This window comes from Rhamphochromis longiceps, linkage group LG11 (genome assembly GCF_057381845.1).
Source record: "Rhamphochromis longiceps isolate RC_006_pf linkage group LG11, R_longiceps_female_GT1.1, whole genome shotgun sequence".
Classification (NCBI taxonomy): Eukaryota; Metazoa; Chordata; class Actinopteri; order Cichliformes; family Cichlidae; genus Rhamphochromis; species Rhamphochromis longiceps.
In genome coordinates this window covers 524,368-543,042 of record NC_140567.1, presented here as the reverse complement: position 1 = coordinate 543,042, position 18,675 = coordinate 524,368, and the positions used below count along the sequence as shown (strand labels likewise).

Sequence of the window (18,675 nt, the reverse complement as noted above, 5' to 3'; positions counted from 1 at the left end):
AATCCATGAATTCACATGGTAGGATTTGTAAAGAATTTATTCGTAAATCAGGGTGGAAAATAAGTATTTGGTCACCTCAAACATGGGAAATCTCTGGCTCTCACAGACCTGTAACGTCTTCTGTAAGAAGCTTTTCTGTCCCCCACTCGTTACCTGTATGAATGGCACCTGTTTGAACTCATCATCTGTATAAAAGACACCTGTCCACAGCCTCAAACAGTCAGACTCCAAACTCCGCCATGGCCAAGACCAAAGAGCTTTCGAAGGACACCAGGAAAAGTATTGTAGACCTGCACCAGACTGGGAAGAGTGAATCTACAATAGGCAAGCAGCTTGGTGTGAAAAAATCAACTGTGGGAGCAATCATCAGAAAATGGAAGACATACAAGACCACTGATAATCTCCCTCGATCTGGGGCTCCACGCAAGATCTCATCCCGTGGGGTCAAAATGATCATGAGAACGGTGAGCAAAGATCCCAGAACCACACGGGGGGACCTGGTGAATGACCTGCAGAGAGCTGGGACCAAAGTAACAAAGGTCACCATCAGTAACACACTACAACGGCAGGGAATCAAATCCCGCAGTGCCAGACGTGTTCCGCTGCTGAAGCCAGTGCATGTCCAGGCCCGTCTGAAGTTTGCCAGAGAGCACATGGATGATACAGCAGAGGATTGGGAGAATGTCATGTGGTCAGATGAAACCAAAGTAGAACTTTTTGGTATAAACTCAACTCGTCGTGTTTGGAGGAAGAAGAATACTGAGTTGCATCCCAAGAACACCATACCTACTGTGAAGCATGGGGGTGGAAACATCATGCTATGGGGCTGTTTTTCTGCCAAGGGGACAGGACGACTGATCCGTGTTAAGGACAGAATGAATGGGGCCATGTATCGTGAGATTTTGAGCCAAAACCTCCTTCCATCAGTGAGAACTTTGAAGATGAAACGAGGCTGGGTCTTCCAACATGACAATGATCCAAAACACACCGCCCGGGCAACAAAGGAGTGGCTCCGTAAGAAGCATTTGAAAGTCCTGGAGTGGCCTAGCCAGTCTCCAGACCTCAACCCCATAGAAAATCTGTGGCGGGAGTTGGAAGTCCGTGTTGCTCGGCGACAGCCCCAAAACATCACTGCTCTCGAGAAGATCTGCATGGAGGAATGGGCCAAAATACCAGCTACTGTGTGTGCAAACCTGGTAAAGACCTATAGTAAACGTTTGACCTCTGTTATTGCCAACAAAGGTTATGTTACAAAGTATTGAGTTGTATTTTTGTTATTGACCAAATACTTATTTTCCACCCTGATTTACGAATAAATTCTTTACAAATCCTACCATGTGGATTCATGGATTTTTTTTTCCCATTCTGTCTCTCACAGTTGAAGTGTACCTCTGGTGCAAATTACTGACCTCTGTCATCATTTTAAGTGGGGGAACTTGCACAATCGGTGGCTGACTAAATACTTTTTTGCCCCACTGTATATACTATACACTGTGCACTACACCATATATACTATACATCTATATACTATACACCGTACACTACACCATATATACTATACATCTATATACTATACACCGTGCACTACACCATATATACTATACATCTATATACTATACACCGTGCACTACACCATATATACTATACATCTATATACTATACACCGTGCACTACACCATATATACTATACATCTATATACTATACACCGTACACTACACCATATATACTATACACCTATATACTATACACCGTGCACTACACCATATATACTATACACCGTACACTACATCTATATACTATACACCTGCACAGCAAATCCAGCATGTCCAAATTAACACTGTCGGATTTGATTTCAACACTATTAAAGTGTCTATATGGGTCCACACCAGAGAGTGTTAATTTAACTCTTTTTGGAGAGTTGGTACGTTAACTCTGATTTAGTGTTAAACACCAAATCTGTCTGGAGTTGATAATTTAACACTTGGTGTTAAGAGTTTATATATTAACTCTCAAAGAGTATTTTAGTTTAACTACGTAAGAGTTATCTTCTAATTCATTCTAAAAAGCGGGAATTTTACTGTTCTGAACTTCTAGAAATTTCTTTTGGAAATAAACATTTACTAAAAAGATGCAATGGTTTTTGAAAAACATTTATTCTGAACTGTGCACCACAATTTCAAAACATCTGAAAGATGTAACAGTATACATGTTCTCACTTTCATTAGAATTGTGTTTATCAAAAGGTCTGACATGGTAAAGGCAAATAACAGCATCTCATCACCTATTTCTTCAATACAATATGCATGTCCTTCATTCATCCCTTTGTGGAACTTCAACGCACTTCTGCTCTCCCCCATATTCCATCTTCACAAGCATATCCTGTGTGGAGATTGAATAAAAATTAGTTGACACTAATTAATGGCACAAATAATCCAGTAAACAATTGCAGCACAGTAAAAAAAAAAAAAAGGAATCCTCTTTGAGCCATTACTTGTGTAAAGTATTTTCCCAAAAGACAAGGACACAGGCAACAGGTAATACTGAACTAAATGTAAAACCTCAACCTTTTTCATTTTTACCTAAACCGTGTGCACAAAACTCTGGAGGGATCTATGCTAACGTAGAATCCAGTCAGGACGCCTGCTACTGCTGTTTGCTCGGTTTTTTTATGGGCGATCGTTTTCAGGCTTCAAGTAGCACCATTATACCAGCATTTACATTCTGCACATTGTTTTAGGTGTATTTGACCAAAAGTTTGACTGAAAATTCACATGCAAGCTTTTTTTCAAGGCTGTGGTATTTGCCCGCAAACGATACCTTTCAGCTAGCTAAAACAGAATATTATGCTATCAGCGAGCAACATGGCTAATGCCTTTCACACAGCTTTGTCTCAACTCCAAAGAGCCACAGAAGTAAAAGCTCATAATAATAATTGAAACAATCTTTGAAAAAATGACTTACCAAGCACGGCAAACAACTCAAATATGTAGAGCAAAATGTTCTGAAACGGCTTCACTTCAGCTTCGATTGGAGCCGTGCTGGGGGCGGAGTCTGTGAATTTACTCTGTTGGTGTCATAGCCCCTGTAGGAGTTCAGAGTTAAGAGGTCAAGAGTTAATGTTTCCATTGTAACACCTCCAGATTTGACAGAGAAACACTCATTTTTAACACTCGATTTTAACTACTATCATTTTACACCTCAGAGTTACATTAAAAGAATGTGACTCTGCTTAGAGTAAAATTAACTCTACTTTTGCAAGAAGACTATTAACACCAAAAAATTTAACACTTTTGAATTTGCTGTGTATATACTATACACCGTACACTACATCTATATACTATACACCTATATGCTATACACCGTACACTACATCTATATACTATACACCTATATGCTATACACCGTACACTACATCTATATACTATACACCTATATGCTATACACCGTACACTACATCTATATACTATACACCGTACACTACATCTATATACTATACACTGTACACTACATCTATATACTATACACCTATATACTATACACCTATATACTATACACCTATATACTATACACCTATATACTATACACCGTATACTACATCCATATACTATACACTGTACACTACACCTATATACTATACACCTATATACTATACACCTATATACTATACACCTATATACTATACACCTATATACTATACACCGTATACTACATCTATATACTATACACTGTACACTACATCTATATACTATACACCTATATACTATACACCTATATACTATACACCTATATACTATACACCTATATACTATACACCGTATACTACATCCATATACTATACACTGTACACTACATCTATATACTATACACCTATATACTATACACCTATATACTATACACCGTATACTACATCCATATGCTATACATGGTACACTACATCTATATCACTATCACCAGCTTCTGCAGCTCCATCAACAAACATTTGGGCGCACTCTGAGGAGGGGGCATTGGCTTACAGATGAACGAGAGTGCTGTTAAAACAGCGCTATTATTATTATTTTCTGTTAACTGCTTCTATTAACTTACTCATCCTTGTAAAAACGATCGCCGATGGGCTCAGCCTATCAGCAATATTGGATATATTCGTCCAATTTCCCATATCTACACTGTATATGAGTGTAGACTTGTATATAGGTAAAGCATGTATGGACTGTATAACGTCCAATTCCAAATGTCCACTTTTAAATAATGGAATTTAAAATAAGGTGGTAGGAACAGCAGAAGTCTAAACTTCATCCTAAACATTGTGCAGACATGGAGACGCTTTCTTCTCTCTTGTTATTTCACTTTTATTTACATGTTTGAAATAAAAAAATTTCTGTCTAAGAAAAGCTTTTCTTAGACCGAAGCTTATTTTCAGAAGCTTATTTCAGATGGAGATGAGAAGTGTAAAACGTCTCTTCTGGTCTGATCAGTCAGAATGAGCAGTTGTGTTTAAAAGTCATGTGCACGTGGACCTGCGCTCCTGGACCTGTGCATGTGGACCTTTGCATACACACACACACACATTCGTACAGCAGTCTGTTCTCCTTTAAGTGCTTGCAGATACACACACACTCTGATTGATGCATTGCAGACAATTTGAGGTTCAGTGTCTTGCCAAAGGGCACTTTGTCCTGCAAACTGGATTAAACAGGAACAATCTAATGAGTTTTTGATTGGCCCACTCTACCTCCTTAGTTGCAGCCTCGTCCCCATGTATGCTGCATCTTGTTGGCTGAGGAGGAGAGTTACCATCCACACCAGTAGGGGTAATGTGTGTAATGGCAACGGCCACATTAAAGCTGTAAATGTGTTCTATGCACCATGCGTGTTTTGCTGTTATATGTGGCGTGTACACATGCCACTGTTTGTGTTCAGTGTTGACATTGATAGGATGTGTTGGTTCATGGTTTTTGGGCTCACAAGCCTCTTTGCTACTTCAGCAAGTGCTTGTGGATGAAGTGATGGATTACCTCACTGTTTGCTATCTCCATCATATTCCTAGCTCTCCATCTCCCTTGTTTGTGCCCTCTTCTTTCGGCTGCTGCTCTGCAGGGAAATGAATGGACCCCCTATTTGCTGCATCTGCATCTCACTCTAACGCTACCTGCCGGGAGAGTTGTTGTGCATGTGTGTGCTTCCCGAGACTCGGGAATTGATGGTGTGTGTGTTTCTGAGTGTGTCTGGCCAGGTCATTTAGTACTCTATATGCAGGCTTGGAACAGGCTGATAAGCTGTTTGCAAAAACTGGCAATTAAAAGTTGATCAGGCTGTCAATTCAAATGGAATGAAATGGAACCAGAAAGTAATTAAAAGGATGGCATGAAAATGACAACAATTATATCTCTTAGCTTCCCATTACCAATGCACACAGGAATTTAATTAGTTTAGCAGCTTATATGGGCTCATATGGTGAGCTTATACAGTAAATGCACAATAACACTAAAAGGCAGCCACCGGACACACAAACACTGATGGCTGTTGTCATAAAGCACTTTGGCCCCTGCTTTCATATTAAACCCACACAGAGAGAGGCAACACATGTCACATGCAGATATGCTGACTTTTGAACTGGTGCTGGTGGATCATTAATGCAGTCAATGTGGGTGCAATTAGTGTGCTTTAAGCAGCAGTGGATTGGTGGAATATTCCCAGACCTCCCAGTTTCCCATATGGCCATAGACTGCATATTTGCTGTGTTAATGAGCCTGTCAGTTTTTATCCTGCTCAGCAAGGTCCAGAATGGCCACCTTCAGCAGCACCGACTGTGTGCGTGCAGCGTTTTCACACAGTCTATGTGATTCTGTATAGAGACTTTTTTCTTCTTCATATGAAGCCAAAGATTGCTCATAGCCCGAGGAGCTTCATATTGGAGAAAATGTTGATTCCTGTTGGATCCAGCTGGGCTTTAAGATTGGTTCTGCCCCAGACTCAAACAGCTGCTCTCATTAGAAACTTTATTTAACCCTGCTGCTGAAAGCTTGACCACAGATGTGTGTGCTCTATATTTGCCAGCTGGGATCTGCAGAGCTCTCCCTCTATTTAAAGTGCATTTAAAGTGGGCACCTCTATTTAAAGTGCCCAATGCCGAGTGCAGCCGGGAACTTTTATTTGTGATGATGCAGACTGATTTCCAACGAAATGAAAAGTTATTGTCTTGGTCTGCATTGGTAATAAAGCGCCGTTGTCACGTCCGTGTTTTGGTGTGCGTTGGTAATAAAGCGCCGTTGTCACGTGCGTGTTTTGGTGTGCGTTGGTAATAAAGCGTCGTTGTCACGTCCGTGTTTTGGTCTTTAGTCCTGTACTCCAAAGATGTATCTGGGGAAAGGAGAACAAATGAGCTGTTGGCACTGAATGTGTTTTATTTGAATTTCCACTTGATAAAGTCTTCTCAACTCCTGTCGGCTTAATTAACTTGGCATCTTTCCTGGCAATGTCAGTTTGACTCTTTGGCTCCAAGTCTGCTTTCTGTTGCTGTGACTTAATGTCACAATGATGAGGTCTAACTGATGGACTGTCTGTCTTAACTGTTAGCATTTCTTAGTTGACTAACAAAGTAGTGTAAAACTGAGAGAATCCAGTTTAAATCTGAGGACCAATAAATGGACAATTTCAAACGCTGTATAAACAAAAGCATCTAAAACTATTAGTGTCTTATTATTCCTCCTAGGACCTGGCGTCCACATATGTGGACATTACATTTTGGGTTGTCTAGACCAAAATACTAAATTTTGCTCGGCAAGGGCCTGATATCCACTTACAGGTCCCAATCAGTCCAAATTAAAAATGCATGCCGCGGAAGAGTTCCGGTCTGAGGAGGTTAACCCTTTAAGACCTGGCCGAAACCAGAAGTGACGCAGAAAATGTAGTTTTTTTTTACCTTCAGGGCCTTATAAGCCTACACTGGTGTTTTTAAAAGTTATGTTGGACTTTATGGTTTTCAGTATAGTTTCTGGGATGCTTAGAACTCAAATTGCACTGCTGAAAATAGTTTATTTTGATGCACATGCTGTTTTTTTTTTTTGGCAAGTTTGCATTATAATATTTATTTTCGTTTTTCCTGCAGTATATAAAAATTGGTGTATCTCAAAAATAAAACTATGAAGACACTCAAAATTTCCCGTGGTTGGAAACTGTGCAACTTTTTTGTATTTACAGTTTTGAGGGATAAGCCTCTTAAATTTCTCTCACTAAAAATATATGTAAAAAAACAAAACAAAAAAAGATTTTCGATTTATGCAGTTACTATGGGCTTAATGCATACATATTATTAAAATTTGGGCTGCACATTGTACTCAACACAGGAGATGAAAAACATTTATAGTAAAGATGTTAAGTATGACATGAAAGCAAGTTACTACAAAAAATAGATTTGCAGCATTTTTCTATAAAGATGACGCTGATGCAGCGCCATCTGGTGGCATAACAAAAAATTAGATTGAATGACCAATACATCTGGTACCAACCAGTGACGAGTAGTCGACCAGCCGCACACATCTGTACTGTTACCAGCTTAGCTTAATACTATGATTGTTTCTGGTCATCCGAAGAACGTCCTGCCACCATGTGATGAATGTTTACGTGGGGCTGAACACTCGACGTTTATAACACAGTTTTAGCACCTCGTGATAGACTTGGTTAATTTGAACTGAGAGTCAAATATTATAATATTCAGACACATGTGGATAAGTATGCTCTGTGTGTGTGTGTGGTCGTTCTATGGCACACAGCTTGTTTACATGAGATTAGATTTAATTGTATGACCTAAACTTGAGGAAACAATTTCAAACTTTATGTAGAAAACAGGAAACTAAACTTGGTGCAGGTCACCCAGTTAAAGAGCCGGTATGACAGTAGAGTTCACCGCTTCTGCTTATAGTCAAACCAACACGACAACTTTCATATATGAAAAATGTGATTGGAGGCTTTGATTGACAGCAGGTTGTGATGATTGGCCAAAGTCACTAACCTCCATTACTATAATAGTTTTACATCCATTTTGTCATTAAACAAATGAAAATCTCTGCATGCCAAACTTTAAAATACCGCCCCTTCTGGTCTGACGTGCTCGGACCACGTCGTGTCCAGCTCTCGGTCCAGTCTCCGCCTGCTACAGTTCTTAATGAGGAAGACAAAGCAGGCCTGCTTGTTTGTTACAGCTGGCTAATGCACACTGCATTTTATAGTAACTACCTCCCCACAACGTTGGTATCACACCCTTGAGATATGCTATGGCAGGCACAGCTGGATCTCCAATTGGAAGATGGCGTGCATACATTAACATAACAATGTATCTGCAGAGGTTTTAAAGAGAGAATAAAAGCACTAAAGATTTTCAAAGATCATTAAATTATGACAACTTTGTGTTTACAACATGTAAGCTTTACCTCAAGGTGAATACTGGGGCGGGCATGCATTTGCATTAATTAGCATCTTTAAGAAGTGTGGGGACAGTGCCGTTTCATTACAACAGAAGAAGTCGATAAATCAAAAAGAGGACTGGGCGCTGGAGTGATCGTTAAGGGTCTGTGGTGGTCACAGAGCCACAGGACGGAGTGCGAGGGTGCTCTCCTAAAGCTTAGTGGTTGGTAATTATAAAGTGAATATTCATAAGTCAGAGTGCAGTGTGCTGGTGCAATAAGACTGAGAACACCATTCAGTTACTGTAATTCTCACTTTGATGAAAATGTGTTTTCCAACACAAACACTTACCTTTACTACTGGGGTCATGGAGGGAGGAGTTTCATTTTACATCTGTATAAACACAGGGTCTTAGCTGCACTCCTCCGAACAGATTCCTCTGATGTTGCTCCTGAAATCTGCTGGAGCCACTCAGGTAACCATACCTGTCACTGCTCATTTTACCATTGGGACCACTGGGGACCTTCCACACCTGCTCCGCTTCAGCCCCCAGTACCACTTCCTGATGTTCCCGGAGGATTCCCACAGATGTCACTGCTGTGGTCTTCTGTTCCTTGTCAAACACCGCTGTCTTGTTGGTTGGCCAGTATCTGCTTTTTTCTGGGCCACAGGACCTTGGCCTTCAGATGTGTCTCCCAGCAGGAGTTTGGGACTAGTGCTCAGGTGGGTCCTCCTGGTCTTGCAGTCCTGGTGTACTGGTCTATGAACCAGTAGCTGGTGCTTCTGAGCTGCACTGATGCACTCACTCATATGTGCCTACTCAGCTTGGCTGCTTTGATGGCTAAGGGCGAAGCGTCCCTGTGGTGGAGAGGGAGATAATCATCTGGCAGTTTGGGGTTTCTGCGCTCTGAGGTTGACCTCCACTTAAGATAAATGTCAAAGGTCAACTTTTTGGAAAATTACGTAGAATTTTCAAATTTATACCAGGAGGGTTAGCAGAGACGGCCGCAGTATTGTTGAATCTTACATTTTCTTCCAGGCTGTGGCACATTTGCTGTGATCAGTGTTGGGATGGTTACTTTAAAATGTGTTCCATTATAGATTACAGATTACATGCCCCAAAATGTATTTTGTAACGTATTCTGTTACGTTACTCAATGAGAGTAACGTATTCTGAATACTTTGGATTACTTAATATATTATCATGCTTTTTTACAACTACATGAATGTCCTATTTACAAATATTTCTTCACGTCATGAATTAAAGCAAACTGTTTATTCACACTGGACAGCTATTTGCTTGCACTTGTATTTATTGTTTAGTAAATAGATATATATGGAAAGCCTGTGATAGACCAGCACAGTCAGCTTTTTGCCCTATCACAGCTGGGATAGGCTCCGTGTCCAGCTGGGCTCTGGTAGCGCACACTGACCAGTGAAATCACCGATGTTTGTGCTCATAAATTAAGGCGTTATTTATGGTGATGATATTATTATGTTAATTAGTCCCGGTTAGTAACTCTGGCCCAAAATGTCCAAGCTGTCACACGTAAGCATTCACAGCTATACCGGTGTCCTCATCACAAGCCTGTGGGCCCCCACCCTACCTCGCTGAAACCTCAGCCACTTACTGCTTCCAGCTTAAGTGGACTCTAATAAAGTTGCTCTTTGATGCATTAATAACTTCTTCCCTTCTGGGCTGCGGGGCCAACTTCCGAACAGCACTCTGCATATCCTTGCCTGACATGCACATCTTTAATTATTTCTTTCTGTGAGGGTTGGATTGAAACGAGGGGAACAGGAAAGTGATGACATATTTCTAATGAATCCTTGAAAAAATAATACTGCTGTCTAAGCTTAAGGCATCCTGAAGAAGCCTTAGTGAGAGAAGTGGAGCACAGAAGAAAGGAGGAGCACTCCAAGTTTTATTATCTGTACTGGTCAGCTGGCTCAATGAGAACTTAGAATGAGAATTATGTTATTAGAAGTCTATCATTCTATATTATAATTATGCAAATAGAATTCTATAATTCCATTTCAATTCTATTTAATTCTATTTTATTTATACAGCACCAACAACAGCAGTCGCCTCAAGGTGCTTTATAATGTAAGGTAGAATAATACACAATAATACATCCAGAGAACAATCAAATGACCCCCTGTGAGCAAGCACTTTGGTGACGTGGCAAGGAAACGTCCTCAACATCACCCAGCCATCCTGTTTCCCCGGCTGCTTGGGGCAGGCTCCCGGGGGCCAGCTAGCGGGGCCTATGCTGCCTTCGGCTGCACCAGCTACAGGGGCCTGGCTAGCTTCAGGTGTATCAATTCAGTAATCCTGGCCTCCAGAGCTGCAAATATGCTACATTTATTACAGGTATCATTACTGCTAAAGGAGGCCGAGGAGTAACTAGCATCTGACATCAGTCTGCCCCAGAGCAGCTGTGGCTACACCTGTAGCTGCCTCCACCAGTGAGTGAATGTGAGAGTGAATGAATAGTGGCATTTTAAAGCTCTTTGAGGGTCTCGAAAAGCGCTATATAGATGCAGTCCATAATCATTATTTTTATTATTATTATTATTATTATTATTATTACAATGAGCAGGAAAGTGCAGGAGGGACAGGTGAAGAGGCCATGCTGCTAGCCAGTCGGCTACGAGCTAAGCTAAGCTAGTGAAACAGTAAAGTTAGGGAGTGAGTACACAGAGAGTGTGCTTCGGATGAAGCACGTGAGGATTATACTATGAAATAAGAAGTTATTTATACACAAAAACACCACTGTGTGTTGGAACAGGAAGTGACACTCCACTACAGAGAGAGACAACACCAAGTCACCATGTCACACATCACATGACCTCTTTTTTATTCTCATACACATCACCTGCCTCCTGCTGTGGATCAACATCAGAGAAACATTTAAAAGTACAGATACACACCTTTCATCATCTGATGAAAGCGCATATCGTTTGTTTGCACCTCAGTCTCAGTAACCATCATGTAAGTCAGTCTTCATGTTATTGTACCTGAGTTAAATTTGTTTCCACAGTCCTTACACCACTCTCTTTTCCACACTGAGTGGAAATGTATTTGTATCTGTGAGTGAAAACACAAACTGTAGATGAGAAGTATTGTGTTCACAATGCTTTCATACAGGATCTGAGATGCTGTCAGTGTGTCGTCACGTCCCTGTGCGAGTCAGGGACAGTGGCTTTTACGCCCTATGATAATCTCATTTGCACTTCATAACCGTGTTTCTGTTTTCAGGAAGCATTCTCACTGCTGACAGTAACCCACAGGCTGAGCACTCTTTATCACTCTCAGCTTAAAGTCACTGTTTAAAATCATTATTATTGTGTGTGTGTAAAATGTGCGCGTGTGTGTGTGTTTGTTCTTTCAAAAGTCGCATCCATGAGAGGAAACGGTTTTATTCACATTTCTCATGGTTGCTTTTCTAGAAGGAAAAGCCTCACCTGTGTGTGTGTGTGTGTGTGTGTGTGTGTGTGTGTGTGTGTTTGTACTGTGTGTTTGTGTGTGTGTGTGTGTGTGTGTGTGTGTGTGTGTGTGTGTGTGTGTGTGTGTGTTTGTACTGTGTGTGTGTGTGTGTGTGTTTGTACTGTGTGTGTGTGTGTGTGTGTGTGTGTGTGTGTGTGTGTGTGTGTGTTTGTACTGTGTGTGTGTGTGTGTGTGTGTGTGTTTGTACTGTGTGTGTGTGTGTGTGTTTGTACTGTGTGTGTGTGTGTGTGTGTGTGTGTGTGTTTGTACTGTGTGTGTGTGTGTTTGTACTGTGTGTGTGTGTGTGTGTGTTTGTACTGTGTGTGTGTGTGTGTGTGTGTGTGTGTGTTTGTACTGTGTGTGTGTGTGTGTGTGTGTGTTTGTACTGTGTGTGTGTGTGTGTGTGTTTGTACTGTGTGTGTGTGTGTGTGTTTGTACTGTGTGTGTGTGTGTGTGTGTGTGTGTGTGTTTGTACTGTGTGTGTGTGTGTGTGTGTGTGTGTGTGTGTGTGTGTGTGTGTAGTGTGTGTGTGTGTGTGTGTGTGTTTGTACTGTGTGTGTGTGTGTGTGTTTGTACTGTGTGTGTGTGTGTGTGTGTGTGTGTGTGTGTGTGTGTGTGTGTGTTTGTACTGTGTGTGTGTGTGTGTGTGTGTGTTTGTACTGTGTGTGTGTGTGTGTTTGTGTGTGTGTGTGTGTGTGTGTGTGTGTGTTTGTACTGTGTGTGTGTGTGTGTGTGTGTGTGTGTTTGTACTGTGTGTGTGTGTGTGTGTGTTTGTACTGTGTGTGTGTGTTTGTGTGTGTGTGTGTGTGTTTGTGTGTGTGTGTGTGTGTGTGTGTGTTTGTACTGTGTGTGTGTGTGTGTGTGTGTGTGTTTGTACTGTGTGTGTGTGTGTGTGTGTGTGTGTGTGTGTGTGTGTTTGTACTGTGTGTGTGTGTGTGTGTGTGTGTGTGTTTGTACTGTGTGTGTGTGTGTGTGTGTGTGTGTGTGTGTGTGTGTTTGTACTGTGTGTGTGTGTGTTTGTACTGTGTGTGTGTGTGTGTGTGTGTGTGTGTGTGTGTGTGTGTGTTTGTACTGTGTGTGTGTGTGTTTGTAATGTGTGTGTGTGTGTGTGTGTGTTTGTACTGTGTGTGTGTGTGTGTGTTTGTACTGTGTGTGTGTGTGTGTGTTTGTACTGTGTGTGTGTGTGTGTGTGTGTGTGGCACCACCTGTCCTTCACAGTGGGTGTTTCCGTCCTTATCAGAGGCAGTGTAGATTGAGGGCCATCACCCACACTCTGTTGCCATGGTGAAGGCGGACAGAGGCCAGGTTGAGTGGCAGCTCGTCTCAGCACTCGTCCTCCTTCATGCTTTTTAATTTTCCAGTTTGTGTTCACACTGAGTCACTGACACGGGCTGTAACTGATCACCTGTCTGTACTGCATGTCAGGAGTCTGCAGCATGTTTCTGTCATAAAAAATGCAGTTGCCAGCGACTGCACTGAATAGTTGGCATTGGCCCAGATCTAGTTGCCAAGGGCAACCCGTCCTGAGCTGCGTCAGTGCCTACCAGGGTTTGTTGTACAGGTACGGCCCTAAGTCTTTATTTAGTTTAACGGCACAACCAGAATCTGCTCAGTTTATCTGAACCCAAAATACCACAAGAATCACAGTCACAGCCACAGTGGGGGTCATCACAGTGGGCGGGATTCAAATAGCCTGCCTTTTATTTAGCAGAAAGGAGCGTGTTGACTTGCAGAATTAGTCAGTGCGCATGCATTATGAATTCAGATTTTAACATTAAATATACATGGGTGTTGCCAGTTTGATGGAGAATATGTGTACGGTGGTTTTGTGCTGACAGTAGAAAAGCAATGTCTTCTGGCACACGCGGTGCCCGTCAGTCAGAACGCCACGTCTCAGATTCATGGCCTGCATATGCAGAAGCTTCACGTCTGCACAGATGTGATGGAACAAGTGCAGCACAGTGATTCTGTTGGTCTCTTCAGAATAAATGACAAACGACATCAGTGATAACTGACATCAGTGGCTTCAGACAGGAATTAGCAGCATTATTGCTTTATTATTACTCAGCCACATGGATCATGTTGATGCATGGATAGAAATTCAATGTAACCTGACCATGTTATATCTAAACATGGGCAGCACCTCATCAGTCAGTGTGCTAACATTTTATTGAAAATAGAAAGTTCAGAAGTATTCACACCGTGTGTGTGAAAGTCCTGCGAGCTTCACTGCAGCCAGGTCAGACTGCACAGGCCAACCTTAGCCTCTGTGCTTCAGTGTGTTAGTGAGTCCCAGTACAGCTTATAGTCCCAGTATAAGTGTCATGGTGAAGACTTCCCTCCCTCCTCTCCTGTGCCAGTGTTTCAAAGGTGCTTATCACTAATCCTTATTTGTTACAAAGTGATAAAATGATACACTGACTGTTAGCGTCTACATTCCTGTTGCATATCAAAGGGTGGGAGCTTGTGTGTGAGGGGGGCAGGGGGCGGGACCTCATATGTCCACACCCACTACAGCACACATGTGGGTTGCAAATACATCTCCTGTGTCTGTGGTCCTTTGGTGTTTGTTTGACAGACACTCTGTGCGCTGACACGGGACGGTCACAAAGTAACAGCACTGCTGATCACACATATTCGAACACGTGGTTTTCAGGGGTCATAATTCTGTGTGCTTGTCTTATTTCCACAGATTGGGCAGCTGGTGTTCAAGGGCATGAAGCGCCTGAACAGGATTCAGTCCATAGTGTTCGAGACGGCCTACAACACCAATGAGAACCTCCTGATCTGTGCTCCAACCGGTGCTGGCAAGACCAACATCGCCATGCTGACAGTTCTCCATGAAATCCGTCAGCACTTGCAGCCCGGTGGCGTCATTAAGAAAGATGAATTCAAGGTGCGATGCACACATCAGCTACACTTATTAGTGCTGTTTATGCTGAAACGGCTGTAGTGTACTGATCTGTCAAGGAAAGATGTCTTTGTGATAACTGCTTCCTGTTTGTAGTGTCACTCCGGCTCGGAGCCTTTGAACACGAGTCCTGGAGATTCAGTTTGCTCCCTGGTGAAGTTTCACACAAGCCCTGCAGGGATTCAGATCACTCGCTGAGATTTCAGGCAGGGAGTTAATAGGACTGCTCTGATAGGTTGAAGTCAAGGGGAGCTGGAGTCATGGGACTTCCTTTAAGATGCTTAGTTTGTTCGGTTGATTTGAACAGTTTGCGTGTTGTTTCACTCCAGTAATGACGTTTCCCTGGATTGTCTTGTGAGTCTGAAAGGATCTACAGCACTGATGATGCTAAATACTAAAGCAGTCAGTGTAACGGTACCATCTCATGCTGTCACTGCTGAGAAGGAAACGAACGACAAGCATCAACAGACAGGAAGTGTAAGGGGAGAGCGGTGGGCTGCTGGCACCGCCCACCAAACCATTACTCTGATAGGTACCAAAGCAGGTTCAGGGGTGTAGTTCTGACTTTGGGTCGAGTGTCCCCTTAACTCTTGTGAGAAGTGTACGTTATTACAATCAGCCAATGGCATTTCAGGGATGGAAAACTGCAGCACTTTGAGTTTCCTGCCTACAGCTGTTACAGTTCACATCTACTGAGGGACTAAGTGTAACTTTGCCACATGTGACAGAGATGTGATGTTTCATAAAACAGCCTTTGTATTAAAGGTTGATGCTAAATGCCTTTTAAACATGTTCATTCACAGAAATGAGCCTGCATTTAATGTGGGCGGAGCTAATCGGCCTGCATGTTCACACACCCGACACGGTTTATGTGTATGAATGCGTCTGTGCTGAGCAAAGACAACGTAGTCTCTGCTGTTTTCTTCAGAGGCTGAAGCTGAGCCGATGACTGAGTGATGATTTGTTATCAAATTTGATTGGTGAATAATGATGACCTCATTATTATGATCAGCTGTTCATGAATGTGTGCGCTGTAAAGCCACGCGGCGCTCGTCCACCCAGTCTCTGTAGTTCATCTGTCAGTGCTGGGTTAGAAAAGCAGAAGATCGCGGTGGTCAAAATGACAAATAGCAACAGTTGGAAACAGACTCTGAAACACTGGCAGTGCTGACAGCTTGGTCTAAAAGCACTGGTCTTAAACCCAGTGTCAGATCCACACACACATCAATAACGCAGACAGTCTTTGTTCTGTATAAAAGCTCGTACACTGACAAACACCAGCAGTGACAAAAGCTGCTTTTCATACATCACCATTACATTTTATCCATGCGAGCGCTGTGACATTTCACAATAAACTGATTTGTGCTGGTAGCTGGGGAACAAATGATGCTGCCCCTCTTTGCTCATTTATCACCACAGTGTCCTTTCAGCCCCGTCTACAACCTTGCTCCACTCTCTCTCCTCCACTCACATTCATTTCCACGCCGCTCTCTCTGTAGATCGTATATGTGGCTCCCATGAAAGCCTTGGCGGCTGAGATGACGAACTACTTTGGTAAGCGGCTGGAGCCACTGGGCATCACTGTGAAAGAACTCACTGGAGACATGCAGCTTACCAAAGGAGAGATCCTTCGAACACAGGTACACACACACACACACGCACGCACGCACGCACGCACGCACGCACGCACGCACGCACACACACAGCTCACTACACAAAACAAGCTAACTCTGCCTGCTACCCTTACACGTCCTCTAGCACTCCAGCTGGATCGGGTTAGGACATCGTCCTTAGAGTAAATCTGTACACACTGAGCTTATTACTCACCTGTAAATCTGATCATCATCACATGTGCAGGTCATGGGTGAAAGCACGCTGTGTAACAGAGCACAGTGAGCGTTCATATCTGTTATTGTTATGGTCACTGTGTGTGTGTGTGTGTGTGCGTGTGTGTGTGCGTGTGTGTGTGTGTGTGTGTGTGTGTGTGTGTGCGTGTGTGTGCGTGTGTGTGTGTGTGTGTGTGTGTGTGTGTGTGTGTGTGCGTGTGCGTGTGAGTGTCTGTGTGTGTGTGTGTGTGTGTGTGTGCGTGTGAGTGTCTGTGTGTGTGTGTGTGTGTGTGTGTGTGTGTGTGTGCGTCTGTGTGTGTGTGTGTGTGCGTGTGTGTGCGTGTGTGTGTGTGTGTGTGTGTGTGCGTGTGCGTGTGAGTGTCTGTGTGTGTGTGTGTGTGTGTGTGTGTGTGTGCGTCTGTGTGTGTGTGTGTGTGTGTGTGTGTGTGTGTGCGTGTGTGCGTGTGTGTGTGTGTGTGCGTCTGTGTGTGTGTGTGTGTGTGTGTGTGTGTGTGTGTGTGCGTGTGTGTGTGTGTGTGTGCGTGCGTGCGTGCGTGCGTGTGTGTGTGTGTGTGTGTGTGTGCGTCTGTGTGTGTGTGTGTGTGCGTGTGCGTGTGAGTGTCTGTGTGTGTGTGTGTGTGTGTGTGTGCGTGTGTGTGTGTGTGTGTGTGACAAAGTCTGACATTGAAAGGATTTTAAAAGGTGGCTCATACACACGTGTAACAATGTTACACTGACGGTCCAGGTTCAGGGCTGCACTGTGGATTTAGGTTGAGGGGTGTTGGATGAACCCTGTGCTGTAAAGTCAGGCTGTACTCAGACACACTCTCCTGCTGATGGTGGGATATGTAGGCAGAACTCAGATCTAAAACAAGAACATTGGTCCAGTAACACTCTGCGTGTCAAATAAATAAATAAGACTCGTTTTTAATTTGGTCAAATGTTGCTTCAAGATCATCTCCTCGTGCACCTCTGTCGGCGTGCACGTTACACAGTCCTGCTCTGTCGCTGTGCTTTTGCCTCTCGTATAAAGGTGTTCTCATTTACTCATTTTGGAGACACACAGGTGATGTGGGGAGGCAGATCTGGTGAATAATGCAGGTGCTGAGTAGTGAAAATGCTGAGGGTGGATGGATGAATGATCGGTGTCATCCATCCACCCTCCCTCCACTTATCCTCATCAGGGTCACAGGGGGCTGGATCTGTCCCGGGCAGCGGTCAGCAGTCACGGCCAGCACACAGACAGACACACATGTGAACTTGCATTCACACCTCTGGGCAATATGAACCCATTCAGTATCCTAACCCCACTAACTGCATGTCTTTGGATTATGGGAGGAAGCTGGAGTATAGTCTGATCAGGCAAAGCATCATGACTACCTGCTAAATCGTGCTAAGCTGTGAGGCGGGGCTTCCACAGATCAGGCGCGTCTGTCCAGCACAGGAGGCCAAGTCAAAGCCAGCTTGTTGTTGTGCTCCTCAAAGTGTTCCTGAACCGTCTTTGCTTTGTGGCAGGAAGCTTAATCCTTCAGTGTGCTGAGAGAGGCCCCAGCATCAGGGAGTGCAGGGGGTTAGTGGTTTGCTACAGAGACGGTGAACCCATGCTGTCATGCTAAACTGCTAGCAAGTTTCCCAGTGAGTTTAAGCTACACTGATGCTATTCTATGTTTTTCATGATTCTAGTTAAACCTGTTGCTTGTTCACCACCTGTATTTAGACCTCTGTGTGAATACAGATGCAATGTAGCAAGAAAGCCAGAGATGAGTCTGTGTGTTGAAGCCAAATGCTTTGTTATTGTGCAGCGTACGTCAGCCTGCTCGCCTGTGTTCAGCCGGTCTGTGCACCACCACGCTGTGCTGTTAGTGAACGAGCAGCAGACAGCAGGGTGCACTGTCTGTTTAAATACAGAACTGACCCATACAAATGCAGTTTAACTGCTGTTTGTTATGAATATGGCAGACGCTGTGTCCTGGACTACATGCAGGAAACAGCCGGTGTGAATAATGACGCATGTTCACTTCTTAAGCTGAATTTCATGTTTAGTAAG

The 18,675-nt window shown here is 43.2% G+C and overlaps 1 protein-coding gene across 7 annotated transcripts in view; it reads left to right on the top strand.

The window, feature by feature from the left end:
• ascc3 (activating signal cointegrator 1 complex subunit 3) overlaps window positions 1–18,675 on the top strand; it is a 160,933-nt gene that overhangs the window by 53,404 nt on the left and 88,854 nt on the right. For all 7 annotated transcript variants that reach the window (XM_085421971.1, XM_085421975.1, XM_085421970.1 and 4 more), the window contains 2 exons: window positions 14,584–14,787; window positions 16,302–16,442. In XM_085421971.1, coding sequence (XP_085278097.1) covers window positions 14,584–14,787; window positions 16,302–16,442 — 345 coding nt within the window. The remainder of the gene's footprint in view (window positions 1–14,583; window positions 14,788–16,301; window positions 16,443–18,675) is intronic.